The following is a 12,342-nucleotide window of genomic DNA, read 5'->3' as shown; positions in this document are numbered from 1 at the left end:
GCAACACCCCCACCCCCACGGATATCTATTGAAATCGTCTGCTCAAACATTATCATCCACTAATTACATTGTTGTGTCGATAACATACAGAATAACAGGTATCGTTTACCTCATGAGGGGTTTCTGTTGATGGAAACAATGTTTTTAATAGGAGCATTTGAGTAGATTAGATTCTTTAAACGAATTTAAATTTATATTTTGTGTGGCAGATTGGATTCAATAGAGTCTGGTGAGAGTGTGATAAGCTCGGATCGTCTTTAATTATAAAGAATACAAATTATAAATCCAGCAATAAGTCACGGATGTCTGTGTTAATTAATTAGAAATTTACCCATTATTGTAATGGTATGGCCTATAACTGACCCAAAAGCACTTTTGTTTAATTGATTAGGCTCGCCAGAGTTCAATGACTGGTCCTAGACTAATCGACAACACATCTATTATGTATTGAAAGTTTTGTTCTGGCCCTATTGACAAAATACAGGCATCCATGAATTTGCGACCGTTGTCCTTTGACGACCCCATTAACTAATTGCAATTTAGTTCACGTGTACATATGTACAATTAGATGGACGTTGAGCTGATTGTCCATTTTTTGTTTTATGAACATGAATTTTTATGCCTGTATTAAGAAAATACACAAGTTTGAGACAGAAGTTGTTTGGCCTTTATCTTAAGGAAAATCTGGATGGTACAAAGCGATTGCTCATTTAGTTTATTGGATTACGAGAAATGTGTTAAAGGAAAATTATTGATGAAGATTGGTTCTGAAAATAGGATTCGCTCAGTTCTGTTGGAGACTTGGAATCATATTATCTCGAACCGGGTTCAGTAATTTATTTACAGCATGGGAAAAAATAGTAACGATATCTAGCTAGCTACTTAATAATTTTATTGGTACTTAGTGTTTCTTTCGAGACAAGTCTATTGAGGTGACATGATCAACTTAATCTTAAGAGAAATATTTAAAATATTCTTCAAAGTAAATATCCTTATTATCAATCTTCAGTGCCGATTTTGGTAAATATTTCTTCAGGAAAATTTTCTTAAATTTCGTTGTCATTTTCCATCACGTCAACGTCAATCTCAGTTTTCTTTGTCATAAAGGCCGGTCAACACGAATTACCGACTGCTGTCGACAGCAACCGGGTAAAAGTTTAGTCCTTTTATCAAAAGGTTTTTCAAAGTCAACTGGCGACAGTTCAATCCCACTTGTCAAAACAATTTCGATAAGATGTATAAAGTCCTAGTGACTTGAAACGCGACCCCCCCGTAGGCCGGGGTGCCCCGTCGGCGTCCTTTCGCCTGGGGTTCTTTGCCCCGGTCTCGCGGGCCAATGACACCGGCTCGAACACGTACGAGATTTATTGAGAGGATGGCGGACCTGTGCCTGTTCGCCTTTATGACGATTGTTCTAAGAGGCTAGTAACTGAGGTTGCTTGTCGACTGAATGATGATCTTTATCCACACACTAAGTAAATCTTGATGTCACCAGGGTTATTGCCACGGTTCAACTTTGAATTGGCATGATTTGTTGCGAATCTGGGCGTTTTGGTTTTTCTTGTCGGACCGACAACATGAGTTAACTTACTGTAAGCTGAACTTCAGAGAACTAAACTAGATCGTCTTGATCTTACATTTAGAATTATTTGGTATTGTGTTGGTTTAATTAAAACAGAATCTAATTTATTTCTACCATCTGTATCAGGCGTTTAAGTAACAATAGCAAGTTAAATTAAAATATTAAACTATTGAAATAAAACAGTATCTCCAATATGTTGTTATTCCCACTAGATTCGCGACTAAATTAAACAGACCACTAAAACCAATTCGTGCTAGCCTAATGGCCAGATTTATTTTGTACACACGTAACCTATTAATGGGGACCCAGTAATCCACCTTTGATGTCCCAATTCCGGGACTCGGGACATTGAAACATACGCATTGGAAATGACAACAATAGTTACATGCAGAGAAGGCAGAGAACATTATACTCGTAGTACCAACATGAATAAGTCTCTGGTGAAGGAAACAATAATTTGTGTTCTGCAGAAGCCAAGTTTCTGTGAATGAAAGAAACATACTTTTAATAATTAATATTCATCTTGTAATGATAATTTGCCTTAGTGTTTTGAAGGAAAAACAAAAAAGTTTGGATCAGCAACTACACCAAAATCGAAGAAAACTTGTGCATTCTTAAAATCTCTTCTCTGCTAGTCTTTCCGATACTCTCCGTCACTTTTGATGATAACATTAATTTTTATGCGATTTTTTCATTGTCATTTCTATTCGGATATATTCATATGTCCGAAGATTAGAAAACTTGTTGCTTTGTTTAGTTACGTAGACACCTGACCTGCTTTTTCGGAAGATAAATTGAAGACGCATTTCAGGCCTCCCGCGGGATTGGAAAAACATGCCGAATTAACTTTTAATGTAGAGGTAGTTCTTAACAATGTTGTTTTGCTTCCTAATTGTATTTTATCTGCCAAAGTAGTTTCTCGCACTGATTCGCTAAATGGATTTGCTACAGATGACTTGTTTACGACTCCACGTGCGTAATTTTTTACCGATAAGACCTAATACAAATTTTGTTGTGTTATGATTTCAGTCCTAATGTTTGATTGTTTTAAATTAAATTTTGCACACACACACAGATTCACAGTGCTTCTAATTCATCGTCTACCATTTCACCCTTGGGACATTTCTTGTTTATTTGAATGTATTTTTTTTTATTTTGTGTTAAACTTAAATAAGTATTAAGTCATTATGAACTCTGACTTTACTTTTGAAATTGTCGTTACTCTGACAGCAAGTACGTGTTCAAGTGAGTTTGTTCTATTTTTAATTCTGTTCTAATACATTCGTCAAATAAAGAGCGATCACACACATTTGCATACTCCAATAAAAGGCGTACGAGGTATCGTCTTGAAATGATTCACCGTGGCGACATTGAGCCGGTGTATTTAGGGCGATGCACGCCAGATGGCGTTCATACGGCCTCGCCTGTGTGGACCCGGCTTTATATGTTTTGTTTGATGTGTCCGTGCAGAGATTGGTATATTGTTATTAATATTATCCTATATCTGGTCAAGAATATAGCAAACTAGTTATAGCTAGTTTAGCCAAATTAAATTATAATCAAATTGATAAACATATTGAAATGAAATAATAGGATAAATGAAATAACTGAAAAGTCAATCTTGTTTAGTACACATACAGTTGGTAATAGCAACTTAACTACTAGGGCGGAAGCGGAACATTGACCAGACTTAATGATGCTACTAATAGATGTGAAAGTTAGTAAAGGTGTTGGTTACACAATCGGCCTTGCATTTTTGGAATATTTGGCACGTGAAGATATTAAAATATTAACATAGAACAAATTTTCCGAATTCCAATTTGGTGAGTTTTTGATGTTTGAGTTCATTTATGTTTAGTCTCTCCGTATTATATGTATCGACTCTAAAAATACTGTCACATGTTTTTGTGTTCGTCTATGCAAATGTTGCTTGATTTTGGGCAAATGAGTATAAGAAATATTCAGCGCATTTATTATACACATTTTGTTCTTACCCTTTTAAATGTTATCTTTGTAGTTCATTACCGAGTTCGTGTTTACCTTTATCGCATTTAGCGCCGAGAGGCAATCTATTAGGTCACCGGCACGACACTGCATTGGCCACTTGGCCGGACGCCAAACGTTTGTTTCGTCAACAAAACTTGATAACAAACAGAATTAAATGTGTTCTGGTGTTTTGGATTTTACAACGGAGAAATAAGTGAGATTATTTAAAATAAAGAAGATAATCCTGTAGAACCTGTTAGGTATCGTAATATATTTATTGTCTATCACTCTATTTGCTAGGTTATTATAAACTTAGTCGTAATAAAAGACGTGTCATTTTGGACCATTTTGATAATCCTACATTGCAGTATCGGCCGATCAACGATCAAACAAAACTTCGGTCATATTAGTCTACGTATATTATGATATGTAAATCCAATTAAAAGTGATTTATTTTTATTATTCTTAAAGCAATAGTATTCAGCTTTGTTAGAATCAATACGTGCCATATTATCCACGGTTAAAGACAATAATTAACTAACATCACATCATAAACTTAGTATTACTTTGATATTAATAGTGTTAACGCCAAAGAGTTAATGGGAACTGCAGAGCATTAGCTCTTGTCTTCTAGATATACGGTTTAGCTCTGTTGAGGACTGATTAACTAGAATTCCATTCGGAATGGACGTAATCTGTGTTTTCAATTCCTCAGTTCGCATCGAATTTCTGAATCTTGTTTTCTTCATGTTCTGACAGTGCATTGTTGTTTCACTTTTAGGTCTTTGTAGGGAGCCTCTAGGTAATCAGAAATCTTAATAACATTCGGATTGACTATTTCAATAGACAATTTAGCAAAATGAAAAGTTACGATTTCGTCGGTAAGACAAGTAACTTTCATGGTATATAAACTAATATGTCAAAAAATCTATTGTATTTATTTCTAAAATAAACTTCGTTTTTTTGTCTATGAGGTGCCTTTAATAATTCTTATGAGGGTGGAAGGCATTGCATTACTATAGTTTCGTAAACTCGACGTTTGAATTTCTAGTGAAAATTCTCATACTATTATAGACCCAATCTGCCTGATATTTCTGCTTTATAAGGCAAAAAAAGGCCAATTCAGAACCTTTAAATCGCTTAAGCATTTATGAAGAAATTTCACCACCGACTTTTATCTTGACGTTAAATCGGATTTATCGAAATCTGGTCATTTTTGGTTTTGCGGAGTACCGAAATTGTAATGGAAAAAGTTTGGCCTTAATTTATGATATTTGAATGTCACTTTTTTGTTTTTGTTAAAGATAGAACTTCAATTTATAAATTGTTTTCGAATAAAATGTTTTTTTTTTACTATTTATTTTAGATTCGTTGATTTATATTTTACTTAATTCAAAAAGAAACATAATAATTATATACCCAGGCTTCGAAAACCATGTAATGGTTTGCCTTATTTTAATCTAAATCACCTTAAATTTAAGTTTCCTAATCGCAAAGTTGCTTTTGCCTCATTTAATCGGAAATGTTATTCGTATGCTAAGTCTGATGGTATTTCAATTGCCATTAATTAGGTCCGATTAAGAACTATGTTAGCACAAGATTGACTAATCAAGTCTATCAAGGTTGATTAATCAGTATTGATCAATGAAGTGGACATTCCTTTACAATAAATTCATTAGTTTTAGACTACACACGACGACAAACTATTGCAATTTTAATGAACCAGTAGTCGCGATTGTTTTGATACGTAATTCTATTTTGTCTCTACTTTCCCAAAAATATGGTCTTGCTGTCTCTTCTTAAATTTGGCTTCCTCTCCAGGATCATTGTTCACTCTTGAATTAAAAAAAAATATTTATTTTTTATAGTTATTCTTTATTCCTACGTAATAAGACTTATTTCTTGTGACTTAAAACTTATGTCATATTACATAGGTTGTTGGAACTCAGCAATTGAATTGAACAAACTGCGTAACTGTTAATGTATTTTTAAAGTAAAAAATGTATGTTTTACTTATTTCGCTCTTTACACAACCAACACAATTTGTTTTCCATTTTCAATGATACATCTCATTGGTCCACCAGGTGACCGGCAACCGGGACCACGTGAGCCAGCAGATCCAGCACAAGCTCGGCGACTACACCCTCGCCCAGGCCCTGATCGACGACCCCAGCAAGTCGATAGGGATCTACTCCGAGCCTCAGAGCCCGGCGCCATGTAAGTACCACATTATTACTCTCATCTCTCATTCTCATCTTTGCGATCTCAGATTTAACAGATTATCAGGTTTTGGACTATTAAACGAAGTGCTTACCCATTCCTGTCTTTATCTACTTTGTTAGGTTAGGTTTAGGGTATTTACCTCTTATAATAAAAACAAATTATTCTATTCTATTCCATTGTATTTCGAGGGTATGAAATTTTTGGAATAGTAATATTCCGGACATCTTCTTAGTCATATTCAAAGTGAAACGTATTGGATCCACTCGGGGCAATCCGTTTGATCATGTCATAACTCCGCGCGCGGACATTCCGCAAATAATATAAGATACGGAATTCGTTCAGACGGAAATTCGATTTAATTCACCGCAGATTTGAGCGTGGGACGAGAGGTAGGCACTCTGTTTTTATTGAATTCGGTTATGGATGGCGGATTTACGGTGAATTATAGACGACGCGAGGATTTGGTACTGTTTATTTCATTGGCTTCATTTCTATTTGTTGTTATCCCTGCGTCTACGTCAGAGTTAATGATGTTTTGTTTCGATCTTAGCCGTTTAATGATATGGTTTATGAGAACTACATTTACAACAACGTCAATAAGAAATTCGGCATCGTTCGTATCTATTTGTGTTTACACTTAAAATAACAATGATAAAATTACTTACATTATCTTCTGATATAGATATTACCTTTTTCAATCAACACAGAGTTATCAGATTCAACTTTATAATAAAAAATACTTTCTCCAAACATCGTTTGTAATCAATACGGTTCAAATTTCGCAAAACATCAACACAAAGAAACCTAGCGCGGACATCTCACGATGATACTACGGCCGTCGGTAATTCTCCTTAATATAACCGAAACAAAAAGGGACGCGTTACCTGATACCCACAGCATTTCTGTTTTCATCATCTGCTAGGGCTCAGTTTTTCGTATCGAATAACCCGAAATATTTTGCCATAAATATTCTGATAATCATTAAAATGGAACTGTTCGTGTTTTATAACGGAATTATATAAAATATATCCACAAATTATTTCATCTTAGCATGGTCCTGAAGGTGGATTGCTAGATATTGCCTGAGTTTAGTCTTAGGATCATCATATTGCATTATATGTATAAGTCAAACATTTTTAAAGTTTACATTCAAAATGTTCACAAAACATTTGAGTATTTTGATCCCGCAAAGAATAATGTGAACAAACGCCATATCAGCCACGACCGGCAATTTTATAGGCGTATCTTCCATAAATAATTGATATTTTGTGCGTGCGCGGGTTTTTCGTAATAACAGGGGCTGATTTGTTCCCGTATAAAATGTTCATGCATTAACAATAGGTTTGCATTGCGCCGACATTATGAAATATCAACTGGAATTTGATTGGGTGTTGCGAAACCTTCGCAAGGCTATTGCCTGAGGTTCGAACTCTTTGGACCAATTACTTGATGTGTTTTATGAAATTTTGATTTAAATTCATTTATCGTGTTGCCTTTTTTCCCGTGGCAATATTTGAGTGAGTCGTCGCAAATATTGAAATCTGTGTGTATAGTTTTTCCGTCACTCAAGTTCTTGATTATCCTCAATTCATACCATAATTAAATTGGCAAACACATTTCTTTTAATCAAAAAAAGTCCAAGATATTTGGCGTTAGGTCCGTCAGGCGTAGTCCGTTCGTGACCCAAATTTGCCGGTTCGTTCGTTGTTCCAAATTGGTTGAATGGATTATAAATGAGTCATTACACCTGGAATAGATAACTTTATTTCTGGTGAAGATAATAAAATACCTCAAGCCTTTTTTAGCTACTTACGTATAAAAAATATATTTAATAATACGTATTAAACGTAGAAAATAAGTATTTAATGAGAGCATTAAATAGTTATTTTCTCGTATAAATTGATTTAACAACAATTGTTATATCATCGTTTATCACAAAACTAATGTCAAAATCGTGTTCGGTTAATTAAGGTTTCGATAATTGTGGAAAATTTCCAAGGCGGTTTGATATCAGGTTGGGAGCCTGCCTTACCTTAAAAACTTTGTCAATCATATCAAAGTATGTCAAGTGTAAGTTTCATGCTCCATTTACATACGGACATTGCAGCAATCACTAGCTCGTGTAACTAGAAACATGCTTTTTTAAGGAGTACTAAGAAGTTAGTGTATGCTTCTTGTTGTGTTCTACCAGATAAAATAATTAGAATCTATACTCAAATTGACAATTCAATTTATTAATTTTTACCCCTAGAAACTACTCGTACTTTTGACGGGAGTCTTTTCGCAAATAACGTAAATTCGTAAAGTTTTATATATTTCCTCGACAACTTTATTGAAATCTGCTTAACTTTAAGCCCATAAACATCAAGCTAATTCCTGAATGATAGATACGACAGTCTCTATATTAGGAAGCGTAGTCTGCGTTGATTGACGCCAGCCCCGGCCGGACTGGACCACAGACTAGATTATAAATGATTCAGTTCGTCGCCACTCCGTCAGACTGCCGTCCTCATGTCGTCATGGTCCTGACGTACCTACCGTGTTGAGCTATGTTTATGTCTCAGCTGGGGCTTATAATGTCTAGTTACATACATGTGTCTTTTTTTTTCAACATTTTCTCAGTTTATCTGATCCAGAATGTAAAAATATCTAATGTAGAGTGGAAATGGCTTATGTATACGAGTATTTAGGGCGACGTGATATTTGATTAGTTATGCAATTATCTCTTCAGTGAGGCTTAATTTATAGTACCACTCTGTCTCTTTTTGAGTCTCAATGATCAAAAGAACGAACGCTTGGTTAACATTAACGTTTTCAAAGCAGGTTTGCGCCAATAATTCACTTGAAATAGTGTTAAGTGAACTAGATTTTATAAAATGTTATCTAAAATACTACATCGTTGCAGCTATAATTTCTTGCGTGTATCATTTGATCCGGAAAATTACTTTATTCAACAGCCGGAACAGAAATATTTGCTTCAAATGAAATTTCTTCAGCTTTAGAAACCCGTTACAATTGAACAGGGCCCATAAATTAACCATGTTTTACTCCTTTAAGACCCACATTCACGTCGACCTAGAGAATGGGCCATAAAAACGTTATCCATATAAAAAAAGCGTAATGATATTCTGTCGAGAGGAAATAATTGCAACTTCGGTACAAAATTTCGATTGTGTAGAAGACAAGTACATAGAAGTAGTACATACTCGTACCTTGCTCTCGCTATGGAAATCATGCTTGGTTAAGCCGCGTGTTAATTTCTAAACAATACTGATTTTAATATTATATGACCGTAATATAAGTAAGCAAGGTAAAACACCCTTCTTAAAGCTCATTGAATTGCGTGTAGGTTAACTATTGGTCATTTAAAATTTTAATTTAATAATTGTGCGGCGATATTTTCAATTGCCCAATAAATAATGCTGTTATTAACAACAACATACTCTGAGCTTTAAACATATATATTGATTTCGTCTCTTTCTTGAAGAGAGTACTTTACTATACTTTCCACGATTATTGCAATTCTGCATAGATTTATATTTTCATGCAAGCTCTGTCTACACACGTGACCTGTTTTTCCGGTAGATTCCCGATTTGACCCGTGCCATGGTACAGAACTTTATTTCCGCATTCTATTATATTTTGATCCCACTTTTACGAGGAATCGGGAGTGAACCGTTAATTATGGAGGTTGAGCGTAACCTTCCTTTATCCTTTGATGACCCATTTAGGGATTCTGTATTCGTATCTCGTTCGTCGGTAATACATGTTGGTCGGGTGATGTGACACCTACTACGTGATATACAGTAAAAACTTATTGATAGAAAGTAAAGTGATATAAGAACTAACATCATCCTCCTAGCTTTAATGCACATTGAGTCCTCACCTTTTTACCTGGATACTAAAAATTATAATTATGTACGACCACAAATTGTAAACGAGTGTTTTATAAAGTGCTTATGATTTTCAGATGTACTTTCGTATATGTTTAAAATGTTACGCACGCAATAACTTCAGTTAACATAACATTGGTAATTATGAAGTAATTTCATTTAATTTATAGTTATCTCGTATCGGTACTTTTTGACTGAATAAAATAACCTTGCAGAATCTTCACTCACGTCATTCCCTACTTGTTAATTGGTACTAGTTAAGTACATTATGAGATACTAGCGTCCGCCCGCCTCTTGAACTGCATGTAATTTGTATTTAGTATTTATTAAGTGCCGCTGTTTCGTTGCACTTTATTTGTTTAACGATACCAAAAGCGTATCAAGCTGTTACATTTATGCTAAGATTGTATTGCAATACTTAATAGTGTGTTAATTATTCTAGTAATACGTAGATCCCTTCCTTCTGTTATTTAGTATTTATTACCGCGCATTATTCGGCATGTTTACCCTTTCGCCTCCGCATCAAAGGCGCCATGTTTATTTCCATCCCTTTCACCAACTAGATTCGTGTGTAATTTCCCCGCGGATCGCACATTAAACTTGTGAAATATCGTCTACATATGACACCTGTGTCTGATACTACATATACACATTATATATACTGTCGAATATGTGTATATAGCTAAATATGTATATGTAAACCCAGCTCGATCGATTTTTTACCCCTATATGCACTATATTTAAAATTTCAACAAAATTCTTTAAGGGTCGTATTCGAAAGCGCGACTACAAATATAGACATATAAATATTGCTTGTTTTAAACTTGTAGGAAGGATAATTTTTGTAATTGATTTATTAGCAACATTGTTATACATTGAGGTAATGACATGTATTGAGTAACGATAAGTATAACTATACACTTAAATCGGCCTGTATCGGGGGCACTTATCAATGTATGTATGTATAACTCGATCGGGTGTGACCGTAATGGACCGTTCTTCATTGACCCACTTCATGCCGTAGCGTAAAACGGAACGTAAACAAACAAATTGATGAATGATTGAGATGGCACTGTCAAAGAAAGGCTGTGTTTAGCAACTTCGTACGCGTGGGGAGTGTCCATCGGATATAAAGATTAATTGTAATCCAAATCTTTTTACGTGTACAATACACACAGACAAAGGGACAGGATTTTATCACAAGTTCTCATCAAAATTTTAAGTACACAGAAAATGTGATTTTCATCTTCAATTAAAAGTTCACAGACTATATATACCTATTTTGTGGTATTACGAGTATATCAGAACAATATAAAGATTAAATAATATGAACTTGAATTTATTGAAAATACTTTATTTTATGCAAGTTAGTTATTGACTCGGCGACAAATAAAAGTAACACACGGAAATGAGCACGGCTGAGAAAAAGGTATTTTGCTTCGATTCCGCATAGAAAACGGTTAATTATGCAACAACAATAGCGCATAGGTACACCTTGTATAACACAACAACACAAGTCGTACTTATACCATAAGAGAAACAGCTGTTGTTCAAATAACAAATGTACAGAAATAACACTTTGCTTTTGGCCTAAAATTAAAAATTTTATTCACCAATTAACATTGTATTAATTTAGTTTGAATTTGCCATATTATTTATAAATTGAGTCAAATACATATTATAGAATAGATAACAAAAACAGCTATGATGGAGAAAATGTAAGAAACAGAAAATCCAAGCTTACAAAGTGTCACTGTGAGGAAGGATAGTCAGAAATTAATAATAGATTTCCTAGCAGTAGGATACATAGCCAACACATACATAAAATCATTTCCCTGATGGGGTAGGCAGAGACTGCATCTCCCGAACAAATAGGCCAAAAATATCCACAAGCAAAACCTGTTTAAATAATATAAAATTCCCGTTATTGAAACATCATACTCCATTGTTTCTTTGCACCTGTATTTTTTACTGATATTTTTTTAGAATTGATTTTTAATTTATACATTAACCTAAATTAATTTCACAAACCTTCTGTATTTCCGATAATTTGCGATTGTTATCGGCACTGCGTCGGTTCGCCGTCACGCGGCACGCGATTCCCGGTGTTACGGTTACCGTGACGAGTTTCACGTGAACTTGAGTTATTTTGTTGTCCACTACAAAACAAATTAATATAAAATAACCATTTAATAAAATAAAAAGAAATGTAAAATGAATACAATCATTCATATTCATAACTCTTCATTCGGAATAGGGTACCCTTGACCTGACTTTTCGGCCAGGATCAAGATTCAAGGTACCTACGTTCGTCAATTATTGCAATGTTACTTTAAAAAAAAACATTTTAATCCATCGTAAGTGCGTTAATAAAATTAAACACGATGAATTAAATATGGCGAGTATCTAACTTCAAAATCTCTTGAATTGGGATGATTCTTTATTTTTGTGATTGTAATTTATAAACAGTATTATAAAATACAGAATAACTTAAACTTTATCTGATCTCTATAACCACGATCATTCGCACGCAAACACCGCCATTAACAATGGAATCAATTATATAAACGCAATTGAAATTTGTGAAAGGCTGTATAATTAATTAAACTTTGGAACCGTTCCGATTCAGCCCGCCATCCGTCTCGGGACCTTTACACC

The 12,342-nt window shown here is 34.5% G+C and overlaps 1 protein-coding gene across 4 annotated transcripts in view; it reads left to right on the top strand.

Annotated features, from left to right (window-relative positions):
- Window positions 1–12,342, top strand: part of LOC106135587 (AF4/FMR2 family member lilli) — a 202,368-nt gene that overhangs the window by 119,154 nt on the left and 70,872 nt on the right. For all 4 annotated transcript variants that reach the window (XM_060950203.1, XM_060950201.1, XM_060950202.1 and 1 more), the window contains exon 4: window positions 5,653–5,785. In XM_060950203.1, coding sequence (XP_060806186.1) covers window positions 5,653–5,785 — 133 coding nt within the window. The remainder of the gene's footprint in view (window positions 1–5,652; window positions 5,786–12,342) is intronic.

Source organism: Amyelois transitella, chromosome 21 (assembly GCF_032362555.1).
Source record: "Amyelois transitella isolate CPQ chromosome 21, ilAmyTran1.1, whole genome shotgun sequence".
Classification (NCBI taxonomy): Eukaryota; Metazoa; Arthropoda; class Insecta; order Lepidoptera; family Pyralidae; genus Amyelois; species Amyelois transitella.
The sequence above is the reverse complement of the archived record's forward strand: the minus strand, read 5'-3'. Positions and strand labels throughout refer to the sequence as shown.